The sequence below is a fragment of the Anas platyrhynchos genome, chromosome Z (genome assembly GCF_047663525.1).
Source record: "Anas platyrhynchos isolate ZD024472 breed Pekin duck chromosome Z, IASCAAS_PekinDuck_T2T, whole genome shotgun sequence".
NCBI lineage: Eukaryota > Metazoa > Chordata > Aves > Anseriformes > Anatidae > Anas > Anas platyrhynchos.
In genome coordinates, this window is record NC_092621.1 from 50,826,761 (window position 1) to 50,844,131 (window position 17,371).

Below are 17,371 nucleotides of genomic sequence, written 5' to 3' on the forward strand. Positions count from 1 at the left end.
TTTGCTGTTACATTTCTTTTTAGAATGTGAACTGTTATTTTGATTTCACCTGGATGTTTTAGCAGGAACTTTAAAAGAAAACCTGAAGACTAAAAAGGCATTCATTTCTATAAAAAGCAGCTTTTCCTACCCATATTTTGATCCTTCTCATTTACTTTCTCTACCCACATTACAACACTTAAGCATGAAACTAAGGCTGCTTCAAGAGAGATAACTTGTCTTTGAATAGCCCAAAGACGTGAGAAGCCAGAAAAGTAAATGAAGGATTTCGCAGAACACAGTGAAATGTATGCTTTATGCCCAATGGAATAAGCACTTTTGACACTTCTTTTTCCTTTCATAAAGAATACAAGATATTCACCATCTTCTGTAGTTGCTAATTATAGTTTATAAAGTTAAAAAAAACTACTACTACTAAGTATATACTGTAATATCATTAAGTGTAACACCTAAGCTTCCATGCAGTTATAGTAGTCAATCCCCCATGACCATTTTCAACCTGAGGTGTTCCTGTCCTCAGGTAAACTACCATGTTATAAGAGTCTTTACTGTGTTAGTTGACACAATGACTTCACCTTCATTACAAAACAAAAGCAAACTGCTACTTTTTGATAGAAAAAAACAAAGCATTAACAATATTCTATTGTACAGCACAGAAAATATTACAGATAGATCTTTTTTCTAGTTAATTTACAGCTATTCTTAACTCCAACTGGATTTCTTAAGCAGCTTTTGGATTTATTGTGGAAAATGTTTCCACTGAGACAACTAAAAATGCTCTCAGAAGAAATAATTTTCATTCGCAGAGGTTATTCATGAGTTCTCTAAAATTCTACAGCCTCAACTTCTAATGTATAATTGAGAATTAAAATTAAGCTTATGCATTTCACAGTAGCAGACTCCCAAGAACAAAGACATCCAAAAGTATCAGAGTGCCAGAAGTACTCTACCAATTTTAGTTACTTGATACGTTGTATACAACTAGCATTTTTAAAAAATGGAAAATCAGTATCACATGTACAATCATAGACATGCAACTTAAACGTCAATGTGAATTTAAAACAAAAGGAAGAAAAATAGACCAGGCTATTTGAAGACAAGACGTTGTTACATATAAGCATCCATGTAAGATTAAGTCCATTTTCCTACCTGCCTGCATTTTTAAGTTTAAGGTTACAATCTAAGGGCAAGAGATTTAAAAATACATAAAAAGCAAAACTGTATATTTTTGAGTGTAAGAGTTTCTGCTTAGTTTATTTCCTTGATTGTCGTGAACATTTAACACCAAATGTTATTTCAACATAACTATTCGAATTCATGAAACAGATCAAGAACTCAACTAACAAATGAGCTTTTTTGATTCTGTTTTGAGACTTACTTTTCTTTCTTTGGCTTAGTATTAATATCTCCAAGAACCATGATATCTGAGAAGTCTATCCGAAATTTGCTGAGTAGGGTAGCCATCCTGTAACAGAAAAGCAAGCCTTTATGCATGTTCAGATTTGTAATTATTTAACAGGGTAAGCAGGTAAGAAAAATAGCTTAAAAAGGCAACTGAAGTGTTAAATTTTCTGAATAATATTATGCAAACCTGGCTTACAGCTATAAATTAACAACACACTATTTATTTTTTTCCAAAATAAAGTAAGAACTCTCCCTTAAAGCTCTCCCAAACAATATTTAACAAGTAGAGAAAACATTAGTTTCAGACAATGCTGCAGAAACAGTAGTTTAACTTGAGGTATCACATCCAACACAATCTGGTGGCAATGGAACTTTCTTGAAGAGCAAGAATAGAATTGGTTATATCTCCACCAAATAACAATTGAAAGAAGGCTACTCATAAGAGCAAGCCATCTACTGTTTAGCATATTCTTCTAGCATTTTAAATGAGAATAATAAAGGTAAACTTACGCTCTTCTATCATGATCAATCCTGTTTATTTTTCCACCAATGAACACTCTGATCTTACAGTCTTTCCATTTTTTCTTGGTTGTAATAAGATATGGAATCAACAGCGTCAAACCTGTATTTTAACCAGAATTTGAGAATGTATCAGAAAACGCAGCGTCATATAAAGCGTTTGACAGTATGAATTTGTAACCTATATATGAACTGACTGAAAAATAATTATGAGCAATTAATTCAAAATCACTTATTCTTCTGAACACATGCTTTAGAAGTATTAAGTATGTTACCTCCATCATCAAATAGCCACCAGACATCAATATTGCTTTTACCCTGTTTCTTCTGAAACTGGGTACTAGCATCGAGAAGTCTTTGGTCAGCCACATTTAAAGGCGAAGAAGGACTCTTTGAATCTGAAAAGAAAGTGTGATGGCATTTCATTTTTATAATATTTTTCTTAATAACCCCTAAATTCAAATGCATTGTAACTTATTTGATTATAACTTCTCCAAATTATGAAGTAATTAAAAAACAACATTTAAACTATTTTCCCCATACTCCACTATTGATTAAGTGGATATCAATTGAGCTGTATTTATGGAGTCTACAAACTCCCTAAATTAATATTAGTGGTTAAAGATTTAAGCCTCCAATTCATTTAGCACACGTTTGACAAACGAAGAGATTTGTAAGATTTTTATACACATTTGCCTGGACATTAACATTTCATACATACTTCATAGCATTCAGTAATGTGCTGTTGCTACCTCTTGTAGATAAGTTTCAGGGAAATTCTTATCTTGATGCTAATGTAAAAGGAGATAGCACCTCCTAAGCACTGTTCTTTCTTCAAATCCATTTTACCTTTAAGTGCATGGATGAAAGAAGAGCTAATTCATCCTTTTACAAAAGATATGATTCCTTAAGTTAGTTTTGCATGTGTAAGGCTCTGAAGCACAGACTATCTTGTGCAATGAAGTTATTGGATTTGCTGAGTACAATACAATATAAGCATTTTCAATGAGATTATACGTTTTATTTTATTTTTTAATAATTACATAATTTATTTGTAACTCCTTTCCCTTAGTTAAAACATGAATTTTAACAAGAACCAGGAGTTTGTTATTCATCTCAGTTTTTATTTTATTAGGAATTTTTAAACATAGAGTACATCTGTGACTGATTTGTATTAATATTCTACTTCACTGTACACTGGGACTTCTTCCAAACTGCCATCTTGTGGTTCAAGATGTAATATCACTTTTCATTACTGAAACATAACAGCTTATGGCTTTTGAAATTATGCAGAAAACATGACAAAAGTTAGAGGCATCTCTTGGTAAAGCAAAAAAAACTGTGCTTAACTCTCAAAAAAGTTTGAAATAAACCAATGAGTGAAAGCTGTTTAATTCATCTCTGAAAATGCTGTTTATTTAAATTACTACTGCACGTTATTTCAGATGTTAATCTCACTGACTGGCTATATTATTCTTTGCTTTGCAAGCTATTCAGCAATTCTGAACAGAGCAACAGCTATGGCTTTAGAATATTTCTGAACATACTGGTGGAGCTCTTCCACTACACCTAAATCAAGTAAGGACCCAAACAGATACATCCATATTTTAGACAGATGCATGATCCCTTCTCAGTAGCAACTTCTGGTAATTTCCAAAAGCTTTATTCTTCCACAACCTAATCCATACGGATGAAGCACATTCCCAATCAATTATGAAAAAAATCAAGCTTGCATGGTTGATATTTTTCTTTCTCAAATGTATGTGTTGAAAGGAGTACAAAAGGAAAACTGAAATTAACAATGCAAAAGAATGATTTAACGAAAAGGTGGAAAATGCCTGCCTTTTTTCAACAGTGGTTGTGTTGAAGTCTTTCCATCCTCTTCCTCCTCTAGAAGATTTTTAAAGATACAAAATAAAAAGGTTAATTTCCTTTGTGATGTTAGTGAAAATACTACTAGTCTATAAAACAAACAAAAAGAAAATAAAGATGTAGAATGAAGTGAATTTTCAGACAAAGAAAAGCACAGATTCCTAAGAGTTATGTCCCAAGAACTGATTTGTATTTAAAAAAAATAAATCATATTTCTCACTCAAATTCTTAATTTGAGGTTTTACTTTAAAGAGAAGAAAGTTGGTTATTGTCATATGTCAAAGAATCCTGAATGATTTGCATGTCTGTTAACATGCATATAATAAAATGTTCTACTCTGAGGTAAAAAACACCTTCATTAAGTTAGCAGCTTTAAAAAATCATGCAATCCACAGCTGTGTGGCCTGATTCTCAAGCAGTTTTTAATGGCACTCAATCTCATTAACAAAAAGTGTATTGTAGATCATAATCCACCACCTGTTTTTATTTAGGTCATGAAGATTTATTTTACATCCAGTAGTCTCTAAAGCAATATATGAGTTATTAGGTATCAACAGCTAGAAAAGCATGACATGCTTCTCTGTTCCACAAACACAACAAAAACCTTTTTAATTCCTTGGGAGGATGAAAGGGACTGAAGAAGGAACAAGGCAGAAAAAAGAGTAAGAACTCAAATTTCACTGCTAACTAGGAAGTTACCTTTACGTAGCGCAGGAGTTCTCTCACTAGACGATGGAACAAAAGCTATAGAAGTGTCTGTCTCAGCCTTCTTGCTATAATCCACTTTAATTATGACATCCTTGGAACATGGAGATTTTTCTTGGGATGATAGTAACTCTTCTTTGGAAAAGCAAAGAACCACATTATAAATTACTTATTTGTCCCAAATGGAGTAAGACAGAGGCATGTGACTACTGAGGTGGTTTGCAATTGGTTAAACTGCACTGCAACTAGTATGCTGTTATAAGCAAAAAACAGCAAAATAATATATACAAACTGTTTCAAAGTACAAAGAGGCATCTCTTCTGAACAGAGCTTTATTTTCCTGTTACTTCCTTCACAGATTTTGTTTTAATTGCATTACCACAGGCTAAACTTAAAACAGAGCTAACTAATATCAATTCCCTGGTGGGAATGACAATCATCATGCTTGCACTAATTACCATTATAATAATTGATTTTTTACATTTTTTTTTCCCCAAAGTGTAGAACTGTGAAGACACAGTACATCTAGCATAGTAAGATTTGAAAATAGGAGCTAAATAGTTCCTATTAGCTAGAATTATTTCACATGGTAGCAAACATTTCCTTCCTTTGAAGAAAACCGAAAGCCTCTTACAAAAAAAGAAGATTTTAGAAGCAAAAACACTAAGTACATGAGACAACTGATGATGCCGGAGTATTATCACCAATGACAGAAGATCAGACAGTATGAACCTAATGTTGTCAGAATGCCTTAAATTTGAAATGTGTAGTAAAGGTATTGCATTTTCTACTGTTAGATTATGTTACACTACTTATAACACCTGACATCAAGATCTTCTTTTTATTTACAACCATAAAGGAAAAAAATGGTGAATTATTTTCCACACAAAAGGAGAAGATTGTAAACTAACTCCAAGTAAAGGATGAGCTTTACACAAAGACCAGAAAGTCTCACAGCTTTTTTCCAGGATTGGCTTCAACAGAACTACTCGATAGCTGCCAGAGCTGAAGCAACCTAGGAGCTGATGGGTATCAGTGAACACAGAGACATTCCTGACACAACTCCAAACTAATGACTGACTACTGTTGAGGTCTCCAAACTACATTGGGGTAGGAGGGAAGAAGGGAACACCTTACACCTGACCCAGAGTATCTGATCATACAACTCAAAAGTTGCCTTGATGCCAATTTGGTAGCCTCTTTGTTTCAGTAAAATAGTAAATCTTTGGGAAGCAACAGCTTACAAATACAGACAGTTGAAATGCACAGAAAAACAAGTTCTGTTGTTAAACATGTGTTATTTTTATTACATATTTCAGGCTTACTCATTTCAATGATTTTTATTCTGTGAAGAATAGTTTGGTTTTTTGCCTTTTTGCATTTTTCCATTTATTTTTTTTTCTAAATAATTTATCTTCATTAGTATCTTCATGAAATGGTATTACAAGGGAAAAAAAATACTTATAAGCTAAAGAAAACAATATCTTACCTTGTCCCTGAAGGTGGGAAATGTCCAAGCCCTCCTTCAGGCGAATGACAACAACACCATACTGAATGTCAAAGGCATCACTAAACAAAACAAAGCAAACATTTTACAACCTCTTCCTTCCCAAAAGATCTACTTTACACACCCTCTGTGAACAGATTTAGTTGTTTATATGTTACCATTTAAGCTCTCATATCACACATTTATGTAATAATTTAAGTTTCAGTTCCAAACCACCAACTGCAGGTCAATACCTTATCTTGAAAAGCAGCACATTAAGTATTTCTATTTCCTTTTCCTCTCTCCCTTATATAAAACAGTGATTACATAAAAGTAAATCAAGTACTTATTTAACCACTGTGCATTAAATAAAAAAATAGAGATCAACTGAGATTTGCACAGTTGGCAAGATACATTGGGAACTATAAATATTGATGTCAGGAGAGACATCAGATTTCTTTTGAGATCTCCTTCATCTGATAGTTATGAATTTCCAGGACATCTGGGTATTAAAGGAAGCCATAAAGTTTTAAGTTATAATCAAAATAGTTATAAGTTTGTTATCACGTGCTTATATTGATTATATCTAGATGGGAAAGAATTTGCTCCTTTAAAAAAGAAACTAAAGAAAAAACTTCATGATTGTAGAAACAAGCAAAAGGACTGAATTAAAGTCTGGATTAAAGTCTGAGTAAAACGAAGGACAAAGAAATCCCCAAAATATGAAAAAAATATAAACTTAATCTACCCTTTTATGATACTGTTTACATTAGATATTCAGAAGAAATTCTTTACTCTGCGGGTGATGAGGCACTGGAGCAGCTTGCCCAGAGAAGCTGTGGATGCCCCATTCCTGAAGTATCCTGAAGAATCACCATTCTGTGATTCTATGATACAGTTTGCATTAGTCATATAAATAAAGTCTTATAAAGAAAAATCAGTCTTAAAAATACTTCTGAATTAGTTGCTGTAATGAAAACTCCACATTATTCACATGGACAGAAATTCCACAAGATTTCACTGATTGAATGTTTTTCATCAAGTCTTACTGATTTTAAAGAGAACTGTTCAAAGTATCAACATTTTATTGTTATGGTTGTGGCTTGGATAGATCTAGTTTTCTTTGTAGAGGCTCAGATGATCCCATGTTTTGGAATTTTAATGAAGATAGTGCTGATTACACACGGATGTTTTTAGTTGTTGCTGAAAAGTGCTTACACAGAGCGAAGGACTTCTCAGCTCCTCATGCCACCCTGACAGCAAGGAGGCAGGGGGTTCACAAGATGAAGCTGGGACACAGACAGAACAGCTGACACAAATTGGTAAAAGGGATGTCCTATACCACATGTTGCCATGCTCAGCAATAAAAGCTGAGGTAAAGGAGGAATGGAGTGATGATGCTTGTCTTCCCAAGAAACTGTTATGCATGATGAGCCCTACTTTGGCGGAAGTAGCCAAACACCTGCCTGCTGATGGGAAGCAGTGAATGAATTCCTTGTTTTGCTTTGCTTGCAACTGCAGCTTTTGCCTTACCTAGTAAACTGTCTTCATCTCAAGCCATGAGTTCTTGCACTTTCACCTGATTGCTCCCCATCCTGACAGGACTAAACCACAAGTGGTCATATTGCTTTTAAAGAAAAGTGTTCAAAATATCAACATATTTTATAATAAATATAAAAAAAAACAGACTGGTGGAAGTTTTGTCCATTAGGGGACATTTTAAATTCGTTACTTAAATTTGTTAGGTCATTACATATTATATTTCTATTGTGAACTTTAGCAACATATAATTTCCCAGGAAATTTCTGAAAATATGCTTGAAATACAGTGTTTACTTCCTAAGGTTTCTCTTTGGGATGTGGAAAACCACACTTTGTAGGTCCTGAGAGTTCTTCTAGTACAAGCCATTCCAAATGAAATTAGGAAAAAAAATAAAGAACTAACCAACACGATGCCTTATTTTTTCATTGCATTTGGTTCTCCTGCTTTTCTCTCAAGTAACTGGGAGAACATGTGTTTGTGCGTGTGTGTATTTCCTTTTCTTATCTTTGCCTGTAACCCCCTTCCCAACTTTCTTTTTTAGGCATAGTAAATTAGAAATGTAAAGCACTGATAGAACAAGTTAAACAGCATATAAAGAAAACAAAAAAAAAGTCTCTACATAAGTGAGAAAAGCTAGTTTTGTTTTTCTTAAATTTTAGCAGCACAAGTCATTGTATTATGTTTTTCAGCCAGAACTGGACTGACTTTCAGTACTGGCAAAGTAAACTGGAGACTTCCTTTCCCGTGTACTTTTTTTGCTTCTTTATTACTTTGAGTGTCATGCATCTCTAAAAAAATACTTCACTTACATTAGGGCAAGACTTAATGAAGACAAGAGCTTCAGCATAGAAGTTCATTTTGTCTGAAAAGCGTAGAGTGAAAGTAAAGGAAAAACCTCTGCTTTCAATATAAAATACAGTTTAATGAATTCAGCAGACATGTAAGGTACTAATTCCCTTTCTAAAGGGAATTTCCCTTTCTTAAATTTCAGACCATTGCCACAACTTCTACATGCAGAAAGTGACTATATAGAAATTTAATCTGCTTAAGCTATCAAGAGTTGCTTATTAGATATACTTTTTCCTGATACAGAAATTACAATATGGAAAATCTGAATCAACCTGACAGAGAGAAGAGCTTATGCAACAAAGACCTAATTGAGGTAAAAGTTTTCACTTATTACTAAGTGTACTGAAGTGGCACACAAATGGTACACATCCACATCTTCTACTTACTGGAATAAATTGATGTAGGTTTCAACATCTCTCATATCACCTTGCCTCCAGTTTTTCTTAAACCCAACAACAAGGGTGTTAGGTCTCATTCTCCCCAGACCAGCAGCCTAAAAAGAACATAAAATGTTAGTCTTTTTTTAAAAAAAAGAAAAACTAAAACACCCAACATATTACTGAAATAAACTGTTTGTTTTTTTTTTTTTCCAATCAGAAAACAAAGTCTTACAGTAACTTCACATAATGAAATATGCCAGCATGCAAAATACCAAAACATTGCCACTTCTGACATTCAACATCACTGCTTTCATTAAGAAAAACAAAAAGGAGAGATGTACCTGCATTAAGTACTGTCCTCCATCTCTCAAGTCCTCTGCATGTACTGGTGCATAGAAGGCCTTCATCTTGTTTTTAATTAGCCATCGTTGATATTTGGCCAAATCGGTGGACAGCTCTTTCATGGCTTGCCTCCGAGGACCCTTTCAACATAAGGAAATATGGAGGAAAGTGAGTAAGAATTATGAGCATTGAGTAGTTAACACCCTGTTTATTTTTCTGCCAGCTACCTCAGCAATTATGGGTGCATCCCTCCAGGGTCTATATACTTAATGTCCAGTTTGCTCAAGTTTTCCCTACACTATTAGATTATCACAAGGGAAGTGTGATAATCTACTAGTTTCAGCTGGGATTGTTGACAGTAACTTATTTCTCATTCTTGAAAGGCTAATTATGTCTCCATGCATTTGCTTATGATAAATTCCAGCCTTCTTAGTAAGTTATCTAAAATAGGACCACAATTCTGTCTGTGATGGTAAGAAATGTGTTGCTGTCAAAGTCACCTTCTCTTTAAATATGTTTTTTTACTTCCTGTACCAGGATGAATCATTGTGTTCCTCCAAGATATCCAAATGTTGAAATTAAAAGGTTCTCAAGACCAAGGTGACCAATATTTGCTTATTTAAAAGCATATTCTGTTGACTGCACTAACTCAGTTTCCTCTCTTCCATTCATCAGATCAGAATGAAGTCTTATTCAGCAAATATGGTAAGTCTAAGCATATAAAAATATGAAGCTTGATTAAGCTTGAAGTTACACTTGCTTAAACGATGTTAGTGATGCATCAGAAAAAGTCTGGTGTTAAAATGTCTATCAACAGCTACTTAATCCAAATATACTAAAGTATATTTAGTAATGTTTACCAATGATGCAACAGCTACTCAGTAGTTAACTGCAGTTTTGTTACAGGTCATAGTATAACAGCCACCTTGTATTAGTTAAGACAACTCCTGAAAATGCAATTTTGAAAAATGAAGCTTGCTTCCTTCCCCCCCCTCCCACCCCAAAATCCTTTCTGGTCTTCTGTAGAAGATACCATACATGTTCTGTTCTTCTGCTTACAAGGGACCTTTTTTTTTTTTTTCCTCTCCTGTTGTTTGTTTTCAAGTAGTAAGAACATCTGAATTTACATCCTTACAGAACAACCCCTCCTCACTCCCTATCCAGAATCATCATACCCTGATGGAAATGAAGAAAAGCTAGTGAAATACTCAGGGCTGGTCAGAAACAGCAAAAAGAGAGGAAATAACTGTTCACACTGCTGTTTCATCTCAACAATGAAACCATTTAGATAACTGAAGGGATAAAAAAAGCTAGCTGAAAAAGGTAAAAGTGATTTTTAACTACTGGCTAAATTGATACTGAATTTACTGCTCAATAAGATTTTTAGAACACTCTCTGTAAGGAGTATCTACACAGGAATCAATTTCCCTGTTTCACAGGAGCACCAAAAAGAAACCTAGCCATACACTGTCATTTTGACAAACCACTCTGTCCAAAGCATGACAGAGTACATAAAACTGAATGAGACAAGGACAGAAAGAGACCCAGATTGTAATTCAGTATTCCCTTTGCTTCTACAGAGCTTCCTAAGTATTTAGGAATCAACTGATTAAAGATACAATTAAAGACACTGCAAACTTTTTGCAAACTCTCCCCCTCTCCCACCACATATCCTACAGCAAAACTGTCAGCGCAAGACTTCCCTTTAACTACAAGTTGCTGATGCAAAGTATGCCACATTGAAAGTTATGGCAGATAACATAACTTTCAAAGTTTCCCTAATGTGGCAGCACAGCTAACTGTGAATGGGGATGACTCCTACATGAGTATATCCTCCTAGTAAGTCTTTCTTTTTTGTACATCTCAGGATACTAATAGCTTTCATTTAAAATGAAAGACAGATCTGTTGAAATAAAAAAAAAAGAAGAAAAATGAAAGGCCACAGTAAGGTAACTTTAAAGTTAGATAGAATACACTTACCATATGTACATGACCACAGATCATCAAGCCCACATTTTTGGTGAAAGCATGGACAAGGTGAAGCAAAGCTGGACGTGCATTTGGAGCACCTGTCATAATTAAGCACTGAGGCCTACAATTGTGAATACAGTTGGGGGGAAGTTAAAATTCATTTTATCTAAAGGCTTAGTTAATTGAAAAGTTTCTTCTAAATATTGGTCCTAAGAACACAATCCTTACTGGTAATGTTGTAACTTTTGTAGCTTTTCTTCATTTAAATCTTTTAAAAACAGATGTTTGACAACTGTCATCAGACCTATGATTAACTGGTTCCAGAAGTAATAATCCCACTCAATGTGAAAATGTAAATATTTAAGGTGATCAGAAATTGATTTTAGATAAGACTAAGTCAGGGGGATGAATTTCTCCCCCCATTTGTCAGCTACATCCTTAGATCTTCTAGCTTAGATTATTTTATGTCACCAAGAAAACTGGAATCATGCAATTTTTTTAATCATTCAAAAGGCAAAGCCAAACAAATGCAGGTAAAGCTATTCTAGCCATTCTTTCTAATAAGTCTTAAAGTATTAAGTATCCAAGTATTAAGTATCTTGTTCATTTCAGAAGAATTTTTTAGATCATAAGAATCACTGAAAGTTATCTGTCTCAATCTCTCCAGACATTTATTCTTATACACTAAACTACTTAGTTTTACAATGTCTTTCTAAAATCCATAACACTTTTTGTCATAGGCTAGAAGCCAATATCAGGCCAAAAATACAACTGCTAAAGCTACTCTGCTTAAAACTGACGAGAAGATCCATACCCCCTTTGCAAAACAATTATTGAAGTTTACAACTCAAAAAGCTACATATTAGCTTCTCAAACAAAAGAGCTGAAGTACTTCTAATGCAATCTGAAATGCATACTGATCAGCAGAGCATTCACTTAACTCCACTTACTCTGTCAACACAAAGTTGCATTTAGTAAGAATTTTCTTATGTCTGTTTCTTCATCTAAATTTGCTATCCAAAATGGACTTGCAGCTGACAGAAGTTTCAGCAGAGAGAGTTCAAAATTGACTACAATAAAATATTGTAAATTACTTGTGCCAGCCTTCAGATTTGCATTAGGATTAAGAATTGCTGCTCTTGATAGCTAGCCACACAATGAGTTTCTGAAGTCACTGTTTTTTTCCTGGTAAAAATGCAACTCAATGTAATACAGTGTAGATAATCATAAATTGTAATTGTCATGTAGGTCTTAGGATTTCAGGTAAGCTGTTTCATAATTAGACTGAGTTTTGTAATTGGATTTTGAGGAAATAGTTTCATCCACAGCATTTTATAAATTTATCTCTTGAAGCATATTTCATCTAGAATAGCCTACTCCAGAAAAGCAGCATGGATACTGTAGGATTGAAATATTGCTTACTTCAGTAGGACCATCCTAGGCAGCCATGCTAGGTAACAAAAAATCAGTTCTCTCCTTTCAGCTGTGTGAAACACTCATGTAGTCCATTTACCATTACAATGATAATGACCAAATGTTTAATGTGAAACAGCCTGTGCTGATGACATCCACAGTATGCACATTTCAGGGATATTAGCTTAAACCAGTTTTAGCCTTATGTGGACCAAATGCTGGTTAGCAGTTTGGAGGTCATCTTTCAGTCTGGTTTCATCAGAAATGAATACAATTAGCAGTTCATTCGGCCAGCCACAAAAACCATGATGCATGAATGACAATAAATAGGCATCATCCATCAACTTACTTCTGAATTGTTCTCTTAATCTGAAATAAAAAGCTAGTCTAGTTACATCCACAGGATGTCCATAATAGTGAAATTCAAAGCTGTTAAAAGCCACAAGAGGTAAACAGCCAATTTAATGAAAACTATGACAATAAACACTGAGTCTATCCTACTGACTACACAGTAGAATTTTTTGTCTTTGATATTAAGACATTACCTGAAGTTTTTCACATGATCTTCCACTCCTGATAGACGAATAGAATGCTGTAGTGCATTCAAGTAAGTTAAAGCTTGTGTTGATGATCCCCAGTTCACATCTGTGAAATGTGAAGTTTCAATATCTTAGTTGTTCAACACAGAACTACATGATCACAAAACAGTTGTTCATGCCAACTCAAAACACACAAGATTTAAACTCCATCTCAGTGCATTCTACACTATTCTAGTCAACAAACCCTACAATTAAATAGACAATTCCACTTGAAGATAAGACTTCTGTAGAAGTTATAGCAAATGAGAGTTCATTTTACAATTAGGAAGAAAAAAATTATTTTTTCCCCAGCATTATCAAGGTTGAATTCAAAGTTCAAAAGTAACACTTAAGGAGAAAATATGATTAGTTAATTTACATCACAGAAAAGGAAAAATTCACCTCAAACCAAAGTCCTAACCAAAATCAAATACTTTTAGTGAATAACTAGTGCAATAAAGACAAGGAAATGACCTAGATTAAGTAGTTCCTTATGAAAAATAAATCTAAAAGGAAACAAGAGTTTCAGTATTCTCTCTATTTGTTTCCATTTACTGCTGATAGCTACAATGAACTTGTCTTCCAAGTACTTAATCTTCATGGCCCAAGATTTAGGATTTTCTTTATTGTCAACTACAGGAACACTTTGTGGCTCAGTTCTGCTCCATCTTTTACTTAAGATCATACAGTATTCTTAGAGGAAGGAAGAGCGTATAAGTTGTTGTTCAAAGATACAAGAATGGTTTACTGAAAAAACAAATACTACTCAAATGCTTTTTCAAACCAGAAAGATAAAGTATTCCCTTTCACTTCCTGACAAAACATGCTTTCATGGTGCCTTCATCACTAATCCATTTGTATCTCTTCCTTTCATCTTTTTTTTTTTTTTCAAATGTTTATGTTTAACAGCAACCATATTTGATTGAGAGGCATGTTGTGGAAGGGTGGGGAAAAGAGCAACAGCAGTGAATGAATATATAGGTGTAATTATATTTCACTACAAATGAAAAGCTTGAAACAGAAGTTTGAACTAATCACCATCAAGGTTTTGTCCTGTCCATCAATCCGTTCTGCCACCCTCCCTGTCCCCAAAGGTCACACATCTTCCTTCTGCCTCTTCCTCCCACCAGAACCAAAAGCAGCCCCATACATACCTGGCTTCTTGTACGTGACATAAATGTAGAGTCCAAGGACTATGACATATGTCAGAAGTGCTGCCCACCAATTAATGACAAACATCACAATGCAGCAGAGAATAGCTCCAACGAGAGAAATCCACATATTGTAGTATTTGAAAGCAGGGCGCCAACCTAGTCAAAATGTAGTTTGGAGGACAGGGAAGGTAAGAGTGGAAAACAATTTAATCTTCAAGAAAAGAAAGGTGCTGTTCATCTTTTCCTTTCCATTCTTTCAATCACATTTCATAAGGCGTGGCAATTCCAATAACATATCAAATAGAGACTTTGACACATTTAAGCATTTAATTTTCTGACACCTTTCAGACTCGCATCTTATATGCAACAGCTCTACGTTTCATATGTTGACCTCTAAAAGCTATCTCAAAAGGAAAGTTTGAAGATGCTTGTTCCAGCATGTTTACTGAATCAGGCTAAAAGAACCTTTGACAAGAACTTGACTGACAATTGATTTTTGCTTTCAAAGATAGTATAACGAAACATCAGCAAGTGTCTCTGTCCTGTAGTATTGTTTCTAGGTGTGTATTTTTATTATTTGCACATGGCCAGAAATTTTCTCTACAAAAAAAAATTCTGCTTGGATTTGTCTGTTCTAAGTATGTCAAAGCGCTGGACTGTCACCATTTACTTTACATCTTTGTCAAGCCACACACCCACTTTACAAGTGTATTTTGCATAGAGTTCTTGGGTAGACAGAGTTATGCACATGCTCTCAAAAAATAACAGTACCTACTAGGGCAGTAATTAAGAAACTTTTAGGGGCATTTCAGCAGAAACACATGGAAGACCAGGTCTGAGAAATGCAGGTTCTGAAAGTGTCATTTGGCTTAGTCCTAAATCCTAACTAGCCTCGCACACCAAGCAAAAGCTGTGAAAATATGCTGAATTTGTGAAAAAGTATTTGTGAAAAATACTACCTGCAATACCAAAAAAATGCAAAATACCATAAAAGTGCAAAGCCAAATAGAAACCCAAAGATAACAAAATGGTGGGCCCTGAAGACCAGAAAATGAATTAGCAAGAAAGCTTTCTTAAGGATTGGTAATAACAAAAGTGATATACAACAGAGACAAATCATAGGAGACCTATTTGAGAATCTCTAAATAAACACTGAGTAATCATCTCTTCCCTCAAAGACGACAAATATCTGTAGCTCTCAGGATTTTCTGGATCATTCAATCCTCTAACTTTTGGAAGACTCAAGCACACATCATGTTAAGACTATACCTCAGATGTGCCATGACAGTCAGACATTTAATTGAACCAGACTTTCAATTATATGAGTAGCTTTTAAATTTGTTTCTGCATTTAGAAATTGGAAGCTTAATTCTCAACCCCAAAATGTGTTTTGTACCTGGAGATTTTGCGAGAGAAGCATGGAACACAGAGAAGTTAATCAAGGCATATGAAGCCAAGAAGAAATTAGAGATAATAGGTGCAATGACGTTCAGTTCAGCTGTAAAACAAGAACAAAGAAGGCTGTTATAAAACGTATCATCCAATGACTTTGTACATTTTGAAGTCAATTCTGTTACAAGCAATTTTATGTTATCTATGCAGAAGCAGTTTGTGCTTTCTGTTCAACAAAGAGAGCTGTTAACTTGCAGTCTCTTATTTACAGAGTTATCTGTAAATAAGTTAGAGTTATCAGGAAGTGCAGCTCTCAGTTTAAAAAAAGTTAAACGTTTTTCCATGCCATCTAGTATTCCAGGACTGCCTCTAAGCATTACGTACTTTCTCAAAATAATTCATTGAGACAATTCCTTTCCCACCATGATTTGGCCAAACACTGCAGCAATATATTGGGTTCTTCAGAACCCCAGAAGTTAAGATCATTAACATAAATGCAGTATGTCTCTAGCTGAAGTCTCAGCTGTCACATAGCAAAGAATAAGGGTATAATGAAACTAAGAGACACTCAGCCCAGGTGAATGGTAAGCGCAAAGTTAGTGAGCCAATGAAATAAACATGTTCATCTGTCTGCCCTTAGAAGTTGAATTAGTGGTACTATTAATGCATTATAGTGTCTCAGTACTATTGCAACAGTGATGAATACTCTCATTAGTGAAAGAGATGGAAGAACTTGACACTTCTTTTTCCATTAGAAGGTATAGTGTAAAACATTCATATGCACTCTCACCATCAAACAACTGCAATCAAAATGCAGAACTTGCCATGTTAATCTGCAAGTTTTCATTTGTTATAATCAGGTTTCCAGTCAGCACACTGTAGTTGAGACAGCATGACTGTACCTACTCTAAGCATAGACAGGGAAGGATAAAACAAAATCAGGAAGAGTTTAACAGCACTAGCACAGGTCACATGGATGGTGAACTAATTGTGCTGTGTTCACCCACATAGAACACATGTAATCCTAGCTAGACTATCTTTACCTTTGCCAACAGCAGCCTGAGCAATCTATACTGTTTGTAGCATAACAGAAGAACATACTCTAACAAGTTTTGTTCACTAAGTGTGCCATTTACTGAAGCTGTTTGTAATTATGAAAGTTCATTTCAGATTTTTAATCTTTATAGCTTATTGCATCTCTACCTCAAGCAAAATATATTTTTTCATTCATTTACAGTATCTAAAAACAGGCACCTGAAGTGATTAGGAGAACTGTAGTATTCCTACTGTTCAGTTCAGATTTATTCTAGCTCTATACAAAGATGTATCTAGGAGACAAAGGAGAAAATCCACAAACTAAACAAATTTAGAATGCTCACATAGAAACAAGAAGTGCATTAGACCTCAAGGACATTGTCATCAAGTCATGAGATGGAATAGAATGCTTCATGAAGGACAAAAGGATATTCAGATTTATTATAATTTCAAACTAACCAATTAGTATGAATCCAAGAGCTATTAAAAATGTTAGAAGATATCCTCTCAGTGGTTCATTGTTCTTCCCATAGCCTTTAGCAAACATCTGAAATCCTGGATAGATATTGTCCTTGCACAAAGCCTAAGAAAAATAAAATGCAAGAGTCAGCATCTATATTTTCTTCAAAATGTATCCTCATTTATGTTTGCTATGCTGTCTTTTCACTGCACATACTCTCTTCCTAAAAGAAGGAATGTTTGTAGCTAACATACTAATTCCATTTGCAA

General features: G+C 34.5%; 1 protein-coding gene across 3 annotated transcripts in view; it reads right to left on the reverse strand.

Annotated features, from left to right (window-relative positions):
- SLC12A2 (solute carrier family 12 member 2) overlaps positions 1 to 17,371 on the reverse strand; it is a 62,701-nt gene that overhangs the window by 5,901 nt on the left and 39,429 nt on the right. The window contains exons 12-24 of one of the 3 annotated variants that reach the window (XM_027446228.3): positions 17,102 to 17,225; positions 15,612 to 15,713; positions 14,216 to 14,371; positions 13,029 to 13,128; positions 11,080 to 11,191; positions 9,099 to 9,239; positions 8,764 to 8,870; positions 5,990 to 6,069; positions 4,495 to 4,632; positions 3,766 to 3,813; positions 2,199 to 2,321; positions 1,915 to 2,026; positions 1,379 to 1,465 (exon numbers count right to left, since the gene is read on the reverse strand). In XM_027446228.3, coding sequence (XP_027302029.3) covers positions 1,379 to 1,465; positions 1,915 to 2,026; positions 2,199 to 2,321; positions 3,766 to 3,813; positions 4,495 to 4,632; positions 5,990 to 6,069; positions 8,764 to 8,870; positions 9,099 to 9,239; positions 11,080 to 11,191; positions 13,029 to 13,128; positions 14,216 to 14,371; positions 15,612 to 15,713; positions 17,102 to 17,225 — 1,430 coding nt within the window. Of the gene's footprint in view, positions 1 to 1,378; positions 1,466 to 1,914; positions 2,027 to 2,198; positions 2,322 to 3,765; positions 3,814 to 4,494; positions 4,636 to 5,989; positions 6,070 to 8,763; positions 8,871 to 9,098; positions 9,240 to 11,079; positions 11,192 to 13,028; positions 13,129 to 14,215; positions 14,372 to 15,611; positions 15,714 to 17,101; positions 17,226 to 17,371 lie in introns of all 3 variants that reach the window. The other 2 variants (XM_027446227.3, XM_027446229.3) reach the window with 2 other exon arrangements.